The sequence below is a fragment of the Paramisgurnus dabryanus genome, chromosome 12, assembly GCF_030506205.2.
Source record: "Paramisgurnus dabryanus chromosome 12, PD_genome_1.1, whole genome shotgun sequence".
Classification (NCBI taxonomy): Eukaryota; Metazoa; Chordata; class Actinopteri; order Cypriniformes; family Cobitidae; genus Paramisgurnus; species Paramisgurnus dabryanus.
In genome coordinates this window covers 18,286,887-18,307,929 of record NC_133348.1, presented here as the reverse complement: position 1 = coordinate 18,307,929, position 21,043 = coordinate 18,286,887, and the positions used below count along the sequence as shown (strand labels likewise).

At 37.3% G+C, this 21,043-nt stretch overlaps 2 protein-coding genes across 2 annotated transcripts; both read left to right on the top strand.

The window, feature by feature from the left end:
- The first annotated feature begins 259 nt into the window (after window positions 1-259).
- ahsa1a (AHA1, activator of heat shock protein ATPase homolog 1a) lies at window positions 260-5,221 on the top strand. The gene is made up of 9 exons (XM_065256959.2): window positions 260-682; window positions 2,381-2,571; window positions 2,665-2,747; window positions 2,825-2,942; window positions 3,026-3,117; window positions 3,460-3,585; window positions 3,699-3,800; window positions 4,312-4,363; window positions 4,487-5,221. Exons 1-9 carry the CDS (start codon window positions 603-605, stop codon window positions 4,654-4,656), a joined length of 1,014 nt encoding a protein of 337 aa, XP_065113031.1. The 5' UTR covers window positions 260-602; the 3' UTR covers window positions 4,657-5,221.
- Window positions 5,222-5,772: 551 nt separating this feature from the next.
- sel1l (SEL1L adaptor subunit of SYVN1 ubiquitin ligase) lies at window positions 5,773-20,508 on the top strand. The gene is made up of 21 exons (XM_065256958.2): window positions 5,773-6,337; window positions 6,511-6,554; window positions 8,516-8,693; window positions 8,977-9,144; window positions 9,474-9,579; window positions 11,517-11,679; window positions 11,922-11,975; window positions 12,070-12,129; window positions 12,485-12,566; window positions 13,619-13,773; window positions 13,866-13,922; window positions 14,006-14,074; window positions 14,390-14,467; window positions 14,548-14,610; window positions 14,717-14,804; window positions 16,510-16,658; window positions 16,740-16,905; window positions 18,111-18,185; window positions 18,297-18,469; window positions 18,569-18,697; window positions 18,787-20,508. Exons 1-21 carry the CDS (start codon window positions 6,268-6,270, stop codon window positions 18,991-18,993), a joined length of 2,334 nt encoding a protein of 777 aa, XP_065113030.1. The 5' UTR covers window positions 5,773-6,267; the 3' UTR covers window positions 18,994-20,508.
- The last annotated feature ends 535 nt before the right edge of the window (window positions 20,509-21,043 follow it).

Sequence of the window (21,043 nt, the reverse complement as noted above, 5' to 3'; positions counted from 1 at the left end):
AAATGATGACAGAATTTTCATTTTAAAGTGAACTATCCCTTTAAGATCAAAACAGATTTTTTATATTATCACCAGTGTTAACGATTTTTATATTATCAGTGTATAATACATTTTCGTAAGTATGAAAACTTTAATGATGCTGTGGATTAAAAAGGATAAAATAAAATTGTTTAATAAACATTTAAGTGTACATCTTTAGATCTCGTGTAGTGACGAGGTTTCGGTGTAAGGTAATGAAAACTTCTTGCCAGAACGGATCGTCCCATGATCTGTCAGTCTTGCGTTTCTCGTTTCCAGATTAAGTTTCTTCCACACGGTTCTGGTACTTTCTTACTTGGGGATTTAAAGGTCCGATTGAGGAAAGCTGACCACAAGTTAGAACAACTTCCTACCCAGTAAAAATAGAAATGATCTGCTTTCCAGGTTCGTAAGTGTTGGTTTGGTCGGGTTGAATACTTGTAGCAGCCTGGTCCTCAGAGTTTCTTGCTGCCTGCATACAGCTGTCCTGTAAATTCACTGTCAGTGCGCTACAAACAACACGCGTTTAAACTGGTGTTCAACTCTTCCTTTGACTTCTTAACTTAAACCATCTTAATTTTATTATGGCAAAGTGGGGAGAGGGAGACCCGCGATGGATTGTGGAAGAAAGGGCAGATGCAGTAAATGTCAATAACTGGCACTGGTGAGTAAAGAGAGATAAACTATTGTAGCCTATATCTGGCACGTCTTTGTGATACAGTTCATAGTACAAAGTAGGTTACATGTAGTTTAAAAATGATTGTTAAATTGCTATAAAATGCTATGGAATTTGCCATGGAAAAGGAAATGAATTGAAGGAATATAGGATTTATAATAAAAAAAAGGTTTATTTTTTCAAGCATTTGTATGAAGCCTCTGGAATGCCCTGTTGTTGAATGTCCCGGTCTATATTTGGCAGTACGTGAATGCGAGCCAGAATTAGACTCTGCACTCTGATGAGAGGCAAACCAAAACCTAATCCTACTAAAAAGCTAAAGTTGGTTTAAGGAGACTGGTTAAAGGGACATTTCACTTTAAAAAAAAAAAAATATATGCTCATTTTCCAGCTCCACTAGAGTTTTGATTTTTACCGTTTTTGATTCCATTCAGCTGATCTCCTGGTCTGGCAGTACCACTTTTAGCATAGCTAAGCATAAATCATTGAATCTGATTAGACCATTAGCATCACGCTTAAAAATAACCAAAGAGTTTCTATATTTTTCCTATTTAAAACTGGACTCTTCTGTAGTTACATCGTGTACTAAGACCGACAGAAAATTAAAAGTTGCGATTTTCTAGGCGATATGGCTAGGAACTACATTCTGGCGTAATAATCAAGGACTTTGCTGCCATATATGTGTGCAGCAGGCACAATGATATGACGTAGTGCCCGAAAATAGTCCCCAGGCAGCTATTGAAAGTTACCAAGGGGACTATTTAGTTTCTAGACATATTGGTCTAAAAAATTGCAGCTTTTTACGTCATTCTCAGTACACAATGTCACTACAGAAGAGTCCAGGTTTAAATAGGAAAAATTTTGGTTATTTATGAACGCGATGCTAATGGTCTAATCAAATTCAATGATTTATGCTGAGGTATGCTAAAAGTGGTACCCCAAGTCTCAGAGATCGGCTGAATGGATTCCAAAACAGTGAACCTCAATTGTTTAACTCTAGGAGAGCTGGAAAATGAGCATATTTTTTTAAAAAAGTGGAGTTTCCCTTTTTAAGTTGGTTCGCTCCGCCTGGCAAATCTGGTCAAGTTGGTAGGTAATCTGGTCTTTCAAGTCCAACTTGACCAGCTTAAAAAGTAGGGCTGGGTATCGAGATGTTCTGGATCGATTCAAATTCGATTCATAAGCTATCGGATCGACTCGATTTCGATTCTCTGTTCGATTCTGATTCTCGGACCGATTTTTATACTCGATTCTCGATTCAACTCAATGAATATAGATTTAATACAAATACTATATTTATATAAAAAAGTGAACATAAGTTTACAAGTGGGTAATTAATGAAAAGAAATGAAAAGCCACCAACCTGTATGTTACACTTTTTTTTATTTTAGGTACACTTCTACCATCTCTAATTTTCAAATGCATGCAGTTATGTTAAATACAATACAATTTTGGTGCAAAATGAAAAATGTATGCCGAAAAAGTCAAAACAGGATCAGGTTATTTCATTAAAAAAAATCTATTTTTTTTGCCCAGCCCTATTAAAAAGTGACGAAAACACATCAAGACCAGCTGGCTACACCAGCAAAACCTAGCTGGGAGACCAACTTTTTTTAGTAGGGTAATTGCATGTTTGGAATAATTAGTTTGAAACACAAATAATGTTTTTCTAAAATTTTATTGTAGGACAGAGAGAGATGTGACAAGCTGGTCTCAAGATGTGATCAATAACCTCCTCCTTGGAATTCGCGCAGAAGGTGAAGAAGGCTTGTGCGAAATCACAGATGTCAGCAATATAGATGGCGAGGCCTCTATCAATAACCGCAAGGGAAAACTCATCTTCTTCTATGAGTGGAATGTAAAAGCCACATGGACCGGTGGGTCACATGCAGAAGAACGTACCAATATTCAAGATCAGTAAATGCAGCATTTTTAAAATGCTCCTTCTTGCAATATTTTTTTAAATATAGGAACAAATAAAAAGGGAATAAAATATAAAGGGACTGTGGAAATACCAAACCTCTCTGATGAAAATGACATGGATGACTTAGATGTAAGTGAACACTGCGGTACCACAATAAAACACTCTTTTTATATGCGAAAAGTTTTGAAAAGTTATTTTTTATACAGATCTGTGTTACGGCTTGTAAAGACCAACCAAGCACGCCTTTGACTGATCTCATGAGGAAGGAGGGTGCCAAGAAAATCAGAGTGGCACTGGGTGACTACGTGAAACATCTCAAAACAGGTGAGGCCTCTAAAATGTTCTCAGTAGTCATGATGTATTGTCGACCTGGTTAATCACTGTCTTCTTGTAATCTGTTATTACAGAATTCTCTCAGGGTATGATTTTACCAACAGCAAATGGACTTAGTAAACAGAATCAGGAGGCACAAACCAAGGTGAAGCTGGACAAAACCCAGGTAGGTTCTTCTAAAAGTTAACAAATATATACTGGTCTTTTAAATGTGTTTTGTGATTTGTGAAAGAGGCCATGCTATAACACACACTGTACACAATGTTGTAATTACAAATACTTTTGTTATGCTGTAACAACTTCAGTATCTTTTTTTTGTAGCAAAAATATTATTTTTCCTTTTAAATAAGCATCAATTTACTGCATATTTTATTAATTTCAAACTATATATTTTTGTACTAAGAGAATTTTAATGGTATTAAGGACTGACAAAACAAACTTAAGTATACAAATAATATGTGTGTTTTAATACTTTAGCTTTGTATTAATTTTTTTTGTTTCCCCACAGACTGGAGCATCCACCACAGCTAACACTCCTAACAGTGGAGTCAAAATTCAAACAGTGATGTTCAGTATTAAAGAGACTTTTCTTACCTCACCTGAAGAGTTGTACAGGGTTTTTTTAAGCCAAGAGGTCAGAATCTGCAAAAAAAAAAAACAATGATTATAATAGAAAGATGTACAGTATTGATGTTCTGTCAGTAATGTTAAACTCACCTGCTGTGTGTCACTTTCTTGATGGTATAGATGGTACAGGCATTTACACACCTTGCTGCTATTGTGGACGGGTGTCCGGGTGGCAAGTTTCGGCTGCTGGAGGGAAACGTGCATGGACAATTTGCAGAACTGGTAAGAATAATATATATATATATTATTATTATATATATATATGAGAGCCGGGATCTCATACAAAATAAAAGTATTTTTTTTGCATAATATATGAGTTTGTGATGTGTATAAATATTATGTATATTTAAACACATACATATGTATACATTTAAGAATTTTTTTATTTAAATATCGTTTTTTTATTTATATATAATTTAGAATATATACAAATATAAATAAATATATATACAGATGTAAATGTTTCTTAAATACATACATAAATGTGTGTGTATTTAAATATACACAATAATTACAAACAGCACAAAATCATATGTTATGCAAAAAATTACTTTTATTTTGTATGAGATTAATCTAGATTAATCTATGCCCAGCTCTAATATATATATTTTAATTTAAATAATTGCAATAATTTGGTAAAAGTTTAATAACTTTTACAAATCTCTAACTTTCCCAACAAGTTATGTTTAGAAGTTTCAAACCAACCTGAAAATGTTTGCATTTTCTTATTTAGGTTCCTGATCAGAAGATTGTCATGAGATGGAGATTTTCATCCTGGCCAGCAGGTACTTACAGCTTTTATTTGAATAAATAATCTGTAAAGGATGATAAATGTGATTCTTTGTTACTCTTCTTTCTCGGGTTGATTATTTGCAGTCAGTGTTGTTACTGGATTTTATTTATTTTAGGACATGCATCAACAGTCACTTTGAACTTTGTGGATCGAGGCAATGAGACAGAGCTGACTATGGAGGCCAGAGGAGTTCCCAGCAATGAAGAGGAAAGAATGAAGGAGGGCTGGCAGAGATATTATTTTGAGGCCATTAAACAGACATTTGGTTATGGAGCACGACTCTAAATCAAGACCAAAGTGTGTTCATGTTGTGCCAAAAACTACAGAAATACAAACACTGCAAAAAATGACTCTCTTACTTAATATTTTTGTCTTGTTTTCAGTAGAAATATCTAAAAATTCTCAAATTAAGATGTTTTTTCTTGATGAGGAAAATGACCTAAGAAAATTAGTCTTAATTCTTTTAACAATTTTTATATATTTTTACTGATAACCAGGGGAAAATACTAAGTAAGACAGTAAAATAATACAAAATCACATCGCAATTATGTATTGTAAACAACACTTTAGTATGTCCTGCACCTTATAGTTATTTGTTGGATTTCCGCAAACACCTGTGCCTTGTTACAGAAAAAAAGAAAAATTGGTGCTTGGATTCTTTTTATATTTGTTCCTGCATAAGCTTTTGTTGTTTTTGAATGTAAGATATATGTTTGAATGTTGTACCTGGGAAAGCCAGACATGAATAATGAACTTTCTTTAAAACACAGTGTTTTTTAAGTAATATATTGATATATACAATGTTATGCAAGAATGAAAAAGATTTATCTAATAAATTTTAATAAGCTTTTCTTTGATTCAGGCTACAGGCATTTGTATTTGTTTGATGTTAAGTTATGAAACCTGATTCCATTGGTGCATTATGTTAAACAAAGCATTCGCGCACACTAATGCACGTGCAATGCAGGTAAAAATATAAACAGCATGACATACAAATTGTACTGGTGCAAATGTGTCACCAGTTGCACTGAAGTAACGAATATTACACTTACTTCAAATAGTAAAAAATATTAATGTAAATATAAATATTGAACCTATCATCAGTTTAATTTAATACATTTACGGATGTATCATAAATAAAATATTGCTGCTATTTATTTTAAATATTATATTATAAAATATATTAAATTATACAACAGTATTATAATTATATTATAATATTATTTATCACATATTATTTCAAAACTTTTATTTTGTTTACTGTACTGCGTACAGTCAGTCAGCTGTTAAAGGCATAGATAAAGGCGTTCCCACATCCTGCAAGCTGTCGTGTACTATTGTGTGTGCGGATCTGATTGGTCAACTGCATTTTTAAGCTCAGCGATTGGCTGTCATCGTTGTTCCTGTATCCTGATTGGTGAATCTATAACGGATTAGGAAATAGGGGTTCGTTTGGTGTACACGAATATGAAGAGGCACGAGAAACGTAAACGACGGCCAAACTGTTATTGTTTTTGCAATTTATAGCCATTGAATTTCTTTGTAAACAATATTCCAGTTATTTTCCTAGGTTATTTATCGAAGTTTGCGCCTGCCACAGCATTAGGCTCTGAGTGTGTGTTTGTTTAGCTGGGCTAGCTGTGTAGGCTGTCACTGAGTTAGTCGTATTAAGCTGCTAGCTGTAAATATTAGTGGACTCTGTTATTATTGTCTGATATGGATCGATTATTCTGTTGTAATATGTTTTGAGTGTTAGTTTATGGCTACGCGGCTTACTGGTCGGAGTTAGTGGTTTATGCAGTCAGGTGCAGTACACTTCGATGGCTAGATAGCTTAACAGCTGGTGTGCTGATTTAGTAGTTTAAGTCAGATTATCATATTTTAACTTCTGTCAACATGAAGCCCGCTAAGAAGGCTTGTCTGGTCCTTATTCTGGCTCTTGTTATGACGTTGCAAGTGACAGCTGGTGAGTCAAAGTGATTGTTTATGATTTATGTTTGTTTTATTTAATACTGGGTAGTTTGATAAGGAAAGTGGGTTCTATACTAATCATTTCACATGTTTACTTGAATATTAAAATAATTTTCAAGATCCTAGATGTTAAATACAAATGCATTGCCGTATCATATGTCCCTTTAGATGTTGAGGATAATGATCGTCTCACAGAGGATGGCCAATCTGAGGTAACGTTAATTTAACATAAATATCCATAGCATCTATGTATGCTTGTGCATTGCTATTTTATGTTACTTTACTGATCTTGTAGCTGACAGATTGCCTGCAATCTACTAACAGCTGAGCCACATGTATTATGTATTATGCTACAATTAGGCTATTTATGTTTTTATTTAATCAGAAAACTGAAATTAGCTATTTTTGACACTGCATCTGAAAACTCAGCTATTTTTTGTAATTTACTGTGGTTTTCTACTTAAAATCATCCTACATAATGTAAAAAATCATTCTGAGGTAGTTTCCCGGACAGGGATTATAAAATAATAAATGTAAGAGCTGTCTAAACTGAAAACAACTTGCACTGACATATCTTAAAAAACATCAGTGCCCTTTTTTGCTTAAAAATGCACACAAGTAATGTTTATAGTAAGGCACATTTGTTAAAACTAATTATATTTCCTTATTTAAAGGGTGGTATAATGCATTCTGACTTACAGTTTAATAGTTGTTTCCTCATGCTAAACATAGGCAAAGTGTAAAATAAGCAGTTGGACGTGTTACAGAGTATTTCGGTGCCGAATGCACTTCGCCAGGGTTCGTACAAGTTTTTTTCAATTACGGGCCCAGCTGACGTTTCTGGGGTTTCTATACGTATCACTTATTTTTATGGGCACTTCCCCCGGAAAACCCCACCCACCCGCCAACCATGGGATGAATGAAGATTTTTGGGATGTAAGGAGAAGAAAGTCAGCCTTATGGAAACAATGGATATAGTTTGTTTATCCGGGGTAGCAGCGGTGTTTTGCGTGTGTGTTTGTTTAAATGTGGATTTCTAAACTGGGTCATGAATCGCATGCAGTAAGTAAGACTTTTGTGTTATTTTGGAAATAAGCGCGTAAGAGCATATTATATAAATGACACGAACATGTAGTGAATCTGTGACTCGTAACGTTACTCACTCCTCCCGCGGTAGTAACTCCTCCGCTTAAATTTTTTTGTACGTTATCGGAAAGAATCGGTAAAGCTAATCTGTCTTTTATAAATCTGATTAAACTGAAGACTCTTCGGAGATATAAAGGATGTAATACTACTCTATAGGTACTCCAGATTAACATCAGAAAGGCAGAAACAGCGTGTGTTATGGCAGCTCTAAACTAACTGTGCATTCAGACCGCCACCGGCGAGAGTGTCTAAGTGGCCGGAAGTCATTCATTTTCAATGAGAGCCGGCGGCGAGCAGCGGCGCGTCATGTACAGCATGAGCGTTGAGGAGAGTTGAAATCAGCTCAACTTTATGGTAATGAGATATGACGCGGTTCGGCGGCAACCAATCGGAAGGCGGAAATGTTCACCGGCAACCAATAGGAAGGCGGAAACCTCCGCCTGAGAGGAGTTCAGAGAATGCATTCGAGCGTCAGAGCGTCCACTACAACTTTTCTTTAGCGTCGTTGTCAGGGCAGCCAGAGCTTTTATTGACGCTCTGGGCAGTCTGAATGCACAGTAAGGCTTAGTCCTGGTTTAAGCTAATCCCACCCCTCTGTGAATATCTTAAATATTATGTAAGGCCACGTCAAAAATGGAAATCAATATGAAATCTGTTTTCTTTGATGCTGCTTATCTTATAATTCGATTATGGGGCAGTTTCCCGGACAGGGATTAGACTAGTCCTAGACTAAAATAAATGTAAGAGCTGACAAGTGCAAGCTGTAAATCTTAGTGGATTTTGGGTATGGATAGGTTATTCTGTTATAAAATACATCACTTCCCATTGTTTTTAGTAAGGCATGTTTGTTAAAACTAGTTATATTTCATAATTAAACTAAGGCCTAGTCCTGGCTTAAGCTAATCCCTGTCCGGGAAACCATCCCTTAGGGACTTAAAAAATTAATGCATACACACAAACAGGCATTTGATAACAGAAATAAGCACCATGCATATATAATGTTTTTTCTGTGGTCTGTCGTAATCAGAAGACGGATGAGAAGACTGATGATGCATCCAGGATTGTGGCGGGACAGGTCTATATTTCTAAAGTTGACCAGACTGATAGGAGCACAACAGACACTGGTGTTGAAATTGAGGTCGAAGGGGTTGAACAGGAAGATCTTCCAAGTCAGCCCCCTCCAGCAGAGGAGCGTCATAAGGAGGGTGAGTAGAGCCAGGTGGGCTAGTTTCGGTATCTTGGGGGTTTGCAGGTGCTTCCTGAGTAAGATGTAATATGAGGTTTCTGTAGTCTTTGAATGTTACTGTTATTTACTTTCAGACATTATTTTTAACCCCTAGTCAAATTTTGATATTTTTGTGTTATTTATTCTTTAAATGTAAGATCTCTTAGTACATAAGTGGAGTATCTCTTTCGTAGCTTTCACCTGTGTGCAGTTTCCTCTGGTTAATGTGTAATCTTCCCATTGGTGTTTGTCATATGGTATAGTTCCGGTGGTGATTGGTGGAACGGCGTCTGGAGAGCCCTGTGTCTTTCCTTTTCTGTTTCAAGATAAAGAGTACTCAGACTGCACTACAGAAGGCAGAAAAGATGGGAGACTATGGTGTGCCACAACCTATAACTACAACAACGATAAGAAATGGGGCTTCTGTGAAAGTGAGTGAGCTGTTGCTGGTAACGTAAACCAATGTGCTAATCTTTGCATCAGTGCCATATCCTGATACTACAGCTTACTTAAAATGTGATTATTATATTATTCGAATTGTAAGCGAAAGAGACACATCAGTAGAATGTTGCTTTTGTGTTTTAAGCTTTAATTTGATTTGCGTCTTGCGCTATAAGCACAAAGCAATATGTGTGCCAGTATAATCTGCTGCTCTTCTGCACAAATGACCAAGATTTAAAAAGACTTTTACCAGTCTGTCTTGATAAAATCATGCATGAGTTTAGCAGTTGCTGTACCTAATAAGAGTTTTGTTTTACAGCGGAGGAGCAGGCTAAGCAGAGGAAGTTAATGGAAGAGGTTGAAGAACAGTACCAGGCCACAATTAAGATGCTAAATGGCACCAACAGAAAGAGCCAGAAGAAGGAGTGAGTGCCATTTCTGCTTATTTCTTTTAATGCTAATGTATTCTGTGATAGCCTAAAGGACTGTAAGTAGGATTTGAAGTGTTTTATTAATTAAAATCAATGTATTTTTTCATAATTCATCATTGGTGTCAAATGTCCTCTGCCAATGACCTGACTTTTCTTTGTAAGCTTAGAATTTCTTCTTTTTTTACTTACATTAAACGGGTAAGTCCAAGGAGGCTTCCACGTCATTGCGCCGTATTGATAAACTGTAATAGCAGAGAGGGACAAAAAGCACTAGCCTACCAACGCGTTTCCACAACGCCTTTTCGTTCAGAACTTGTGAATCAGCTGAAACGGACAAGGAGATCAGTGAGTACATAACGGCTACCGTAGTTGCAACACGCATTTGGAAAAACGAGGCACTAGAGAGCACTATTCGTTTAAATGCAAAATACAATTTCACCACTAGATGGGGTAAATCCTACTCACTGTCCCTTTAATGATTCTGTTTGTTGGTGAAGGGATCAACAAACACATTTATTCAACTTCTGATACATGTTGAAGCTATTTAAGTATTCACCAAGATATGACATTATATCCAAACTATCATGTGTGATGATCTAACCCTTACTCATAATTCTAAATGACTGATCTCTTTATAATGGGGGGGCTTCAATGGTATTTCATGCATTCTGACTTATTAACACAGTTTGAAGAGTTGGTTTCCTCATGCTTAACAAATGCAAAGTGTCAAAAAGGCAGTTGGACGTGTTACTTCGTCAGGGTTCGTACAAGTATCGGAATGTTTTTTCAATTATGGATCCGGCTGATGTTTTGGGGTAAGCCATACGTATCACTTGTTTTTATGGGCACTTCCCCCGGAAACCACCCCCACATGTCAATCAGGGGGAGAGCCAGAACCTAGGACGCTAAGTTACGGGCATCACTTTACGCAACAGATTTTTTTATATCAAACTCAACAATCGCACAAAAGAAGTGTGTTTTTGGATGTAAGGAGAAGAAAGCCAGCATTATGGAAACAATGGATATAGTTTGCTTATCCGGGGTAGCATCAATGTTTTGCGGGTCATGAGTTGCATGTGGTAAGACTTTGTGTTATGTTGGAAATTGGCATGTAAGTGCATATTATATAAACAACACAAACATGTGTCGTAAGTTATCGAGTCAGTGTTGTATAAAGTGTTGACTCGGACTCACTCCTCTCGCAGCTAGCAATTCCTCCTTTCAAATTTTGTAAAGAATTGGTGAAGATAATCTGTCTTTTATAAATCTGATAAAACTAAAGGCTCTTCGGAGATATGAAGGATGTAATACTACTCTATAGGTACTCCAGATTAACATCAGATACGCAGAAACAGCGTGTGTTATGGACGCTTTATGGTGACCAGATTTTTAAAATGAAAAGTGGGGAAATTTCCTAGTTCAATGGTCAAAATATAATTAAAATTTTATTTTGTTATGGTCTAGGAATTAAAAAGCGGGGACAAAACCTTTTTGAATGTTTTCGTCTTGTTGTTGTTGTGGGTTTGTGGAGGACTGAACACCAAAACAAGGGACTGTCAGTGTCCCACGGTCATGGAATTTCTGGAATATCATGGAATTTTAAATCTTTTTTAATCTTTTCCAGACATTAAATGTCAGGGAATTTTAGATATTTTTGTTCGATGTGTTTGATTAGGGTTGAAACTAAACTGTGCAAGACAGTGGCCCTCCAGGACCCAGGGTTCCCCACCCCTGATCTACGTCATTGTTATTGATTTGATCTGGCGCCCTCTAGTGGCGCGGATTATACAAATTGCATCTTTAAGTGTGTCTAATATGTTTTTTTGTAAATGTCATTAGCATTTTTTACCGGGTTATGTTTAGGTTCAGTAATTTTACTTTAATGGCAATGCGAAGGTTATTAATCACTAATTGTATTATCTGCATTACAGGTTGTATGCCAAACTTTTGAAGATTGCAGATAGAGGTCATGTGAAGGCAATGGAGAAGGTGGCATACGCCATGCTGTTCGGAGACTATTTACCTCAGAACATTCCTCAAGCAAAAGAGATCTTTGATAAACTGGCACTAGAGGGCTCGCCTAAAGCCCAGACGGTATTTACCTTTACTGTATATTGGTCATTTTCTGTTTTAATTCTGACTTGATATGTGGGTCATGGGAAGTGTTTTGTTAACATCACCTGTCCTAAGTTTGTGTTATTTTTCAATGTCTGGGTTTTTGTGCTGCATAAGAAAATACTTTTACAAGCATTCTTTACAATACATTTTATTACCACACTTCCCTTTTGCAACTTCAGTTTTTTACAATAATGAGAATTTAATCTGTGTCCACTTAGGCCCTTGGTTTCCTATATGCTGCAGGATTAGGTGTGAACTCTAGTCAAGCAAAGGTATTTTAACTGTCTGTAAAGAACAACACCACCTCATTTTACTTTGAATGTTTTGTGAATGCTTACGGAAGATACTCCGTTTTAATTATTTCAGGCATTGGTGTATTACACCTTTGGAGCTTTGGGTGGAAACCTATTAGCACATATGATTCTGGTAAGAAGAATGTTTTGAATAAACAAATTCAATATTTTTAAAGGGTGGATCTGGTGTCAGGACATTAGAGTTGAATCCTTGCTTAGCATATATGTCAAGTTTAATTTGACTTTGCTTATTATGTGTAAATGCTTACGTGTAGACAAGCCTTGATATGAACTCTGACAGACAGACACTTTAGCTCAGTTACATTACGTAGAGATATATCACAGACCCTGGCACCATAGTCTGACTATCAGTTTGTTCAATGCATTGGTACAGAATAGGTTGTTTTTAGACATGCAGTCGCATGCATATATCATGCGTTTCTTCCTGTACCTTGTGTGTTGAATACCATTTTGTTCATCTTTGTCAGGGCTACCGATATTGGGGAGGTGTTGGGGTTCCTCAGAGCTGTGAATCTGCTCTCACTCACTATAGACTGGTGGCCAATCATGGTAAAATACATTACAATTTTATTCTTGGTCAGATCATTATATCCTCCTATATTTAGGTGATTCTCACAAAATCCAGACTTGGAAGTTGTCCAGCATCAGATTTTTTTAAAAAGCCCTTGAAGCCAGTTTGTTTTGACATATAAGATTAAGGTCTGAATTTACTATAACCATTATTTTTAGAGGATTTAAACAATATTTCCTGTAGAATTATTTAAATATTTTTTAGATTATCATTATCAAAAATTATCATTACCGCAACATGATATTACATTAAATATATGCATTTACAAACTCATGTTACGGTAATGAGAAATAAAAAGTTGTCTAGGTACTATGACAAACAAAATTTAAACTTTTATCTTATTATTTAAAAAACTACAAAATGGTTTATATGATGTCAGGTGCAAAATAGGTCATGAAGATATGTTTGTAGCTATGCTTCTTTTTACGCTTACTTTGCATTTACTTTTTTATCAAAATGTTTTATGACACCTCATAAGTCTAATTTTGCGAGAATCACCCATTTGTCAAAATGGAATATCTTTAGAAGATGTTGCATAGATTCCTGATGACTTTTATAAATCTCAATCAGGTCTAGTTCAGTAGTATGGTCACTGATCAGAGAGTCTGCCTTTTAAGGCCTTTTGCAGTCGCAAACCCCATCCAGAGCACTGAAGAATTAGCATCTTAAAATAGCCCACAATGCACAATGTCACCACATGTGTAGTCATCTGTACTCCAGTGTGCAGGATGTTCCCTATACTAGTGTAAAAAATTTTGTACATGATAAACTAAATTATTACCCATTGACCTTATATCTTGTTGGTGGCTATGCAATTTACATTTTATTTTTTAAGTTATTTCTAAATAGAAATGAAAAACACTTTTGTTTGAGTTGCTTTAATATAAAGTTCAATAGTCTATAGTCATTAATGTAACCATTTACAGTTAAAGCAAAATTTTAGGTCAGATGAAATCGGAGATCTCTGAAAATCGAGGCCCACAAATTGAAAGTAGTCTAAGATGGCTTATTTGATTTTGTTGGTTTATAGTGGCCAGCGACGTGTCCCTGACAGGGGGCAGTGCAGTACAGCGGATCCATCTGTTAGATGAAGTAGAAAATCCTGGTTCTGGCAGTGGAATGCTAGAGGAGGATTTAATCCAGTACTATCAGTTCTTGGCTGAGAAAGGAGATGTGCAGGCCCAGGTATTGTTAAACCATGCTTGACCCTATAACCTCTTGTTCTTTTCTGTGATGACCATCATATTTCAATGTGATCTTTTTACATTTCTTTATAGGTGGGTCTGGGACAGTTACATTTGCATGGAGGTAGAGGTGTAGAACAGGATGATCAGGTGATTTTTTTTTTTCCCCCTCCATGCTAATATGCTTATGGATTCTTGCACTTCTGCATGATATTTTTGTAATTCATTTTCAGCGAGCATATGAATACTTCAACCAAGCAGCAAATGCAGGGAACACGCATGCAATGGCCTTCCTTGGAAAGGTATCGTCATATTTTTGTGTGGTGTCCCATTCGTGTCCTATTCATGTTAACTGAAACTTTAAGCTTCTGTAGCACAGTAGGTAAAGCATTGTGTTAGCAGCACAAAGCTCATGGGTTTGATGCCCAGGGAGCACACAAATACTAAAATGTAAACCTTGAATGCACTCTTAAGTCGCTTTGAATAAAAGCATCTACCTAATCTAATGCATTAGTGTACATGAAATATTTCACACTTGCGTTGGTGAGCTTTATCTGTACTTTGCCCACTCTCTCAATTGCCATCTGTCCAACCTCTCTCTCATTCTCCTTTGTCAGATGTACTCTGAAGGCAGCAGTTTTGTGACTCAAAACAACGATACCGCTCTTCATTATTTTAAAAAGGCTGCAGACTTGGTAAGAATTTCTGGTCTTAAGATTCAGCACTGCTTTATGCCTTCTCTTCATAAACCTAAATTCCTGTTTACATTCCTTAGGGTAACCCAGTCGGCCAGAGTGGCCTTGGAATGGCTTACCTGTATGGAAGGGGTGTTCCTGTGGTGAGATATTTGGAGAAACCGTTTATCTTAGCACATTAAGATCAAGGTAGGCCATTGTGTGAGGTCGAAAGATGTTTTAACTCAATGGTTCTTTTGGTTCTTGCAGAACTATGATCTGGCACTGAAGTATTTTCAGAAAGCTGCAGAGCAGGGCTGGGTGGATGGGCAACTACAGCTGGGAACAATGTACTACAGTAAGTCTGTGAATATATTTGTGTTATTTTATCATTCTCACTCTTGTTTTTGTTCTGTTTCTACACGAGGAGGAATATGCCGCTATTGAGGATACAAGGGTACAGCTTTTCCTTCACTATTGCATCGTACCCACTACATATAAGTTTGGTTGTAATTTCACCATGTGATGCTTAATCATGTTCTGTATACACACTCCATACACTTTGCAAAGTGTGAACACAACCGAACTGAACAACTTGTTGTTGATAAAGTATTTAAATGTGTATCATAGACAAGTCTTTCTTTTGAAAAAGGAAAATGTCTTCTGTGTGTTCGGTGCAGCACGATTGTTTGCCTACAAGTGTTGCCAGATCCTGCACAAACTAAACCGTGAACAAAAAATATATAAAATAAATAAATCCAAATGTTTTACTTCAAGGACATGTGATAGTGATACATTCTTCGTATATCCAAAGAGTCTTTAGTTTTTTATATCAGATTTATAAAAGCCAGATCATCTTTAACAATTCTTCCTGAATAAACCAGACTTCCTCTTTGTACCATGGGTGGAGCCACAAGCAACACACACAAAATATTATCTGACTATTTCTGGATAACTTATGGTTCACTAAATGTTTACATTTACATTATATGCACTTACGTGCCAATCTCCAACAAAACACAGATATTTAATGCTGTTTTACTTACCATCTGTGACTCATGACCCGGTTGGGACCATCCCATTTCAACAAAATCCAGCATTTAACAAACACACATGCACAACTCCACTATTACCCGGATAAACAAACTATATCCATTGTTTCCATAATGCTGGGTTCTTTGGGAAGCTGAACAACCTTAAATTTCCCTCACAAACATCAACACACTTCTTTGGTGACGTTGATTTCGTGTCAGCTCTTGGTTGGTTGGTTGGTGTGTGCGTGCGCTGTTCCGGTTAAAGTGCCCATATAAGGACTTCCACTGTACTTTCTGCACTGAAAATTGACGAAATAGAGCAAGAATGTTACATATAAATCTTTCATTAATTTGAAAAAAAATCCCAAACTAGCATTCAGCACAGAAATACTACGTCATACGTCCAACTAGTTTTTTGAGACTTTGCATATGTTAGCATGAGAATTTAACTCTTAACAGTGTAAATAAGTTAGAATGCATGAATTAGCTTTAAACCCCCTCTCAATAAAAGAGAATACATGATCGCTTCATGAGCCAAAGCAAAAAATGGTTAAGTGACACAACGCTATATAAGCACGAAAAAGACAAGGACATGGCAACTCTCAGCGCTCTGAAGCTCATTGTTTCCATCTTTGACATGGCCTTACTTAGTCTGTATTAAAGATATCAAGGTTATTTTTCACAGAATGTTCTTTATGTAGGATGATTTTATTTAATAAATCACAAAAATTACTTTAGCTGGATTCCGAGTAATTTGGTTTTACTACATTAATAGACTGTAACACTCCCTCTAGCTCTCTGTTCCTCAACCGCATTTGCTTTATCTTATTTTTGTCTTAAATCACTGCAGACAGCTTTCGGATTGGTTGCCTAGGCAATTGTTACCATGACAAACTCCCACCTGCATTCTGCCTTGACATGATCTTGACAAACATTGAAAACTGAGAATCTGAGTCTTAGTCATTTCTGCTGGTGGGTGTTTAAAGAGTTTGAGAAGTACATTTTAACTTCTTTCCTTCTTTCTTGTAGATGGAATCGGTGTGAAGCGAGATTATAAGCAGGCGCTTAAATTTTTCAACTTGGCATCTCAAGCGGGACACATCTTGGCCTTCTATAATTTAGCCCAGATGCATGCGACGGGCACTGGAGTCATGCGCTCCTGCCACACCGCAGTGGAGGTAAGACATTATTCTGTGATGCACTCATATCCTTTTTTTTCAAGCATAGCATATGAGATGATCATGCATGTGTATTTGCAGCTCTTCAAAAACGTTTGCGAGCGGGGCCGCTGGTCTGAGAGACTCATGGCGGCGTATGGAAGCTTTAAGGAAGGCGACATAGATTCTGCTTTGATACAGTATCTTCTGTTGGCCGAACAGGGCTATGAGGTCGCACAGAGCAATGTTGCCTTCATTCTGGACCAGAGTGAGTCAATGGTCTGCCCTTTCCACTAGAGGGCACCACATCCCCCCATTTCAACTACTGTTAAAGCGACTCCAGCCAAATGTCAAAATTGCAGCATGATGTACTCACCCTCAAGCAATCTGAAATACATATGTCCATCATCTTTCAGACGAACACATTTGTTGTTATTTTAGTAAATGTCTTTGCTTTTCCAAGCTTATAATAGGAGATAATTGGGATAAGGGAACAACTTCTGACCCAAAACAATGCATCAATCAATCGCAGAAGTAATCCACACAGCTCCAAGGGGTTAATAAGTCTTAATCGATGCAATATTATAAGTAAAATATCATTTTTTTTTAAAAACTATATTGTGGCTAAAGAGGAAACAGAGGGGCTGGGGGCCAAGTAATACCTAGGGCAGGGATCCTCAAATCTTACCCTGGAGGGCCGGAGCACCACAGAGTTTAGCTCCAACCCTAATCAAACTTACCCACCTGTGATTTTCTAGTGATCATGAAAACCTTGATTAGCTTGGTCAGGTGGGTAAGTTTGATTAGGGTTGGAGCTAAACTCTGCAGTGCTTCGGCCTTGCATCAGCAGGGGGTGGTATGGAGTGATTCCTGCCATCGGTCCGCCACCAGGAGATGTAATGGGGTTAATGGAGGGAAACATCCATGACTGGTGGTCCCCAGCTGATGATCCGTTTTATGCCCAAAGAGGTGGAGCAAACCTGCACAAAAGGCACCGGTGGAGGTGCGTCAGGCAGCAATGTCCAGCAGGTCAACCATCAGGCTGTATTTCTAAGTTTTAACCCCTTGGAGCCATGGGGATTACCTCTGTGAAGGATAAATGCACTTTTTAAAGGCAGAAGTTGTTCCCTGTTTTTTACCATTAAAAAAGCTTGGAATAGCAAAGACATTTACTTAACTCCAAATGTGCTTGTCTGAAAAATTATGGACGTGTGTATCTCAGATTGCTTAGGCGTTAGTAAATCGTGGTTTAATTTCGATATTTGGCTGTAGTATCCCTTTAAGAATTTTTTTCCAATAAAAGCATATATTTTTAACCACAAACAGATATATTTTTAAAAACCAGCTTATTTAGTTTTCATACTAATTATAAGGTCTACTCGGCTCTATAACAATATATTATTTCATTTTGCTGTCCTCTGCTAAATTTGACAGATAAATCTCACTCTATTTGTGTTTGTGTGCATGTTGCAGAGGGGTCACAGATCTTTAATGAGAATGAAACATACCCACGGGCTTTGCTTCATTGGACCAGAGCAGCCGCCCAAGGTTAGACTGTTTTCTTTAACTTGTGTTTTCGTTGAATCGTTTATAGTGAGACAGACACGTCTGTGTATACCTCTAGCTGTGTGTGTCTCACAAAAGCTGTTTTGCCCACAGGCTACACAGTGGCCAGAATCAAGCTAGGCGACTATCATTTCTATGGCTACGGCACTGATGTGGACTACGAGACCGCAGTCATTCATTATCGTCTGGCTTCTGAGCAGCAGCACAGTGCGCAGGCCATGTTCAACTTGGGTTATATGCACGAGAAGGGGCTTGGTATCAAACAGGTGAATGCTCCATCTATGCACGCATTTACATACACATGCAAGCGTGCATGGCAAAAACAGTGCCCTTATTGTGATGTTTTTGTTGTTGTTTGTCTGTAGGACATTCATCTAGCTAAACGTTTCTATGACATGGCTGCAGAGGCCAGTCCTGATGCCCAGGTGCCTGTGTTTCTGGCGCTGTGCAAGCTGGGCCTCGTCTATGCATTACAGTACATACAGGATCTCAATGTAAGTAATGTCTGTCGATGAGAATAGTCATGACTATATTTTCTGAAAGATAATCAAGAAGTACATTAACATAAATGTGTTCTCTTTAGCTGAAGGAGCTTCTAACTGAGGTGGATCTTGACCAATTGCTGGGTCCGGAGTGGGATCTCTACCTCATGACAGTCATTGCTCTGCTCTTGGGCACAGTTATCGCGTATCGACAGCGGCAACACCAAGCCGTACCCAGAGCCCCGCCGGCACCCCCTAGACCTCCAGCCCAGCCCGAGCAGCCTGGCGAAGAGCCTGAAGAACAGTGAGGGGGCAAGGATAAGGGTGGAGGTGATAACACGGACTAAGATAAAAGGTGGAGGAGACCGAGGCTCACCAGCTTCTCCTCTCCCGGGATAGCCACTAACACCTTCACCCAGATGTGCTCTTTAATCTTTAGGAGCTTTTTGGACCCTTGCCGCCCTGTCCAATGCTCTTTAGTTTTTCAATCGTGGCTTTTCGGAAAACGAGAACTTTTACGATAACCTAAATGTGAACCTCAGGGTTTTGCCAGGTGAAATGACATTTGTGCAAATCGATGCTCACTATGTGTGGGAGAAAAGACAAGAGTTGCTGGATGAATTGCGGTAGTTGTTTATGCTTTTGCTTGCCATTGTACTAAACGCCAAGGAGAAAACCTGTTGGTTCTGTGCAACCCATGTAGATTTTTTTTTTGTTAGTATTTTTAAGTTGGGATCTAGAAACTAATCTACAAATTCAACAGAAAGCGAGAGGTGAGCTGGGCTCTAAATTTAATGTCTAAATGCGACATACTACCATCAAAGCATGTTATGTGCGACTAACAGATGTATTGGGTTTGTTAGCATCTATATCGACAACATTTGGTTACTTTTTACCAGCACATAAACATGGATTTGAAATACCACTGTCACGTACAATTACTTGATCATTTCCGTAGTGCAGTTTCTTTGAAAGGTAGCGCTACTTATAAAATTAGTTGAAATGAAAGGTAGAAGCTTTTTATTGTATTCTTAAATATTCACCATGCCAAATCATCTTAAACAACTACTGCCTTTAAACTCCTACAAAAGTGTCTTTGTGGGGTGTTTACAGAAATGAATCAGTGCAATTGTGGCTGATGCTCAGTAAGTTTCAAATTGTTAAAAAACTAATAAGGAGCAGTTGTCCAAATCTCTCAAACCTAGGTTTATATATCTGCACCCAGAGGAAAATGATTCTAGTTATTGAAAGAGTTGCTGTGTTGCAACCCATTTTTTGTAACTAGCCCAAGACATTAAATGCTCTCTAAACTGTTTTTGATTATTGTATGAGGTCTGCAGCTCTGAAATCTTAAGTCAAATTCATTCATTTGTTTCCGGATGTAGCTGTCAGTGTACAACATCTCAAATTTTAGGATTTATTTCAGAGGGAAAATAGTACAGATGACTTTAATTGTGAGCATGTGTAGAATCGTTGATCTTTGTTGTATTTTGACGATGGAACACGTCTGTCGTTTCAGGTAAAATAGCAATATTGCAACGTTTGATGTAAAAATTTGTAAAGGAAGGATATGTGTGTGTGTGTGTGTGTGTGTGTGCGCGTGTGTATTAGATGAAAAGCAGAGTGTGTTTTTAATGCGAAGATGCAACAGAAAACATGTCTGTTTTTTGTGAGAAAAAAAACCAACAATAACCAGATTCTTATCTTCCATGTTCTTTGAACCCCATATAATGCAAAGATAACACAGTTTGAGTCTTTCAAAAATCACAATCAGTTTTCAAAATCGCAATGTTTATAAATGGTAAATAAAAAATCTGAGTTCACAGCTGTACTTCTCATACTATTGCTTGCATAAGATGAATTACTCTATTGTTTCTTTCTTTTGGATAAAAGTATTTGCAAAACCCATAAATGTTTTTAAAGGGACAATTTGCTCACGTGCATCCCATATCAACCTTTATGACTTCCCCTGTGGAACACAAAATGAGATACATGGCAGAATGACCAATCCATTTTCACAAAGTTAAAGTTAATCGTGACTACAGCTTTCTCTGACCCATTTTTAAGTCAATTTAGCATACAGCTGAGTTAAACGGCCACTAAACTAGGTGTTTTCAACAATATGAAAAAATCTCACGTGCCCCCTTGTTTTTTTTTCAAGCTAAATTGATTTTGCATGCCACCTTAAACTCAAAGCGTCCATTGATTTGTTGTTTGTCTTTTAATCTGTTTAATATGCACGATATTATCAATTCTGTGCTGCATCCTTCTCATTTTTTGAAGATTTTTTCCGTTTTGATCGTGTTACATTACTTTATTCTGACGGCAAGCGCTACAGACTGCGCAGTCGCAGACGTC

Excerpts from the sequence above, each read along its gene's own strand:
- sel1l (XM_065256958.2), top strand. The coding sequence starts at position 6,268 with ATGAAGCCCGCTAAGAAGGCTTGTCTGGTCCTTATTCTGGCTCTTGTT. Across the intron at positions 14,611-14,716 it reads ATGGAAGGGGTGTTCCTGTG|AACTATGATCTGGCACTGAA; the intron begins GTGAGATATTTG and ends TGGTTCTTGCAG. Across the intron at positions 18,470-18,568 it reads AGGGGCTTGGTATCAAACAG|GACATTCATCTAGCTAAACG; the intron begins GTGAATGCTCCA and ends GTTTGTCTGTAG.
- ahsa1a (XM_065256959.2), top strand. The coding sequence starts at position 603 with ATGGCAAAGTGGGGAGAGGGAGACCCGCGATGGATTGTGGAAGAAAGG. Across the intron at positions 2,572-2,664 it reads TGTAAAAGCCACATGGACCG|GAACAAATAAAAAGGGAATA; the intron begins GTGGGTCACATG and ends TTTTAAATATAG. Across the intron at positions 4,364-4,486 it reads ATTTTCATCCTGGCCAGCAG|GACATGCATCAACAGTCACT; the intron begins GTACTTACAGCT and ends TATTTATTTTAG.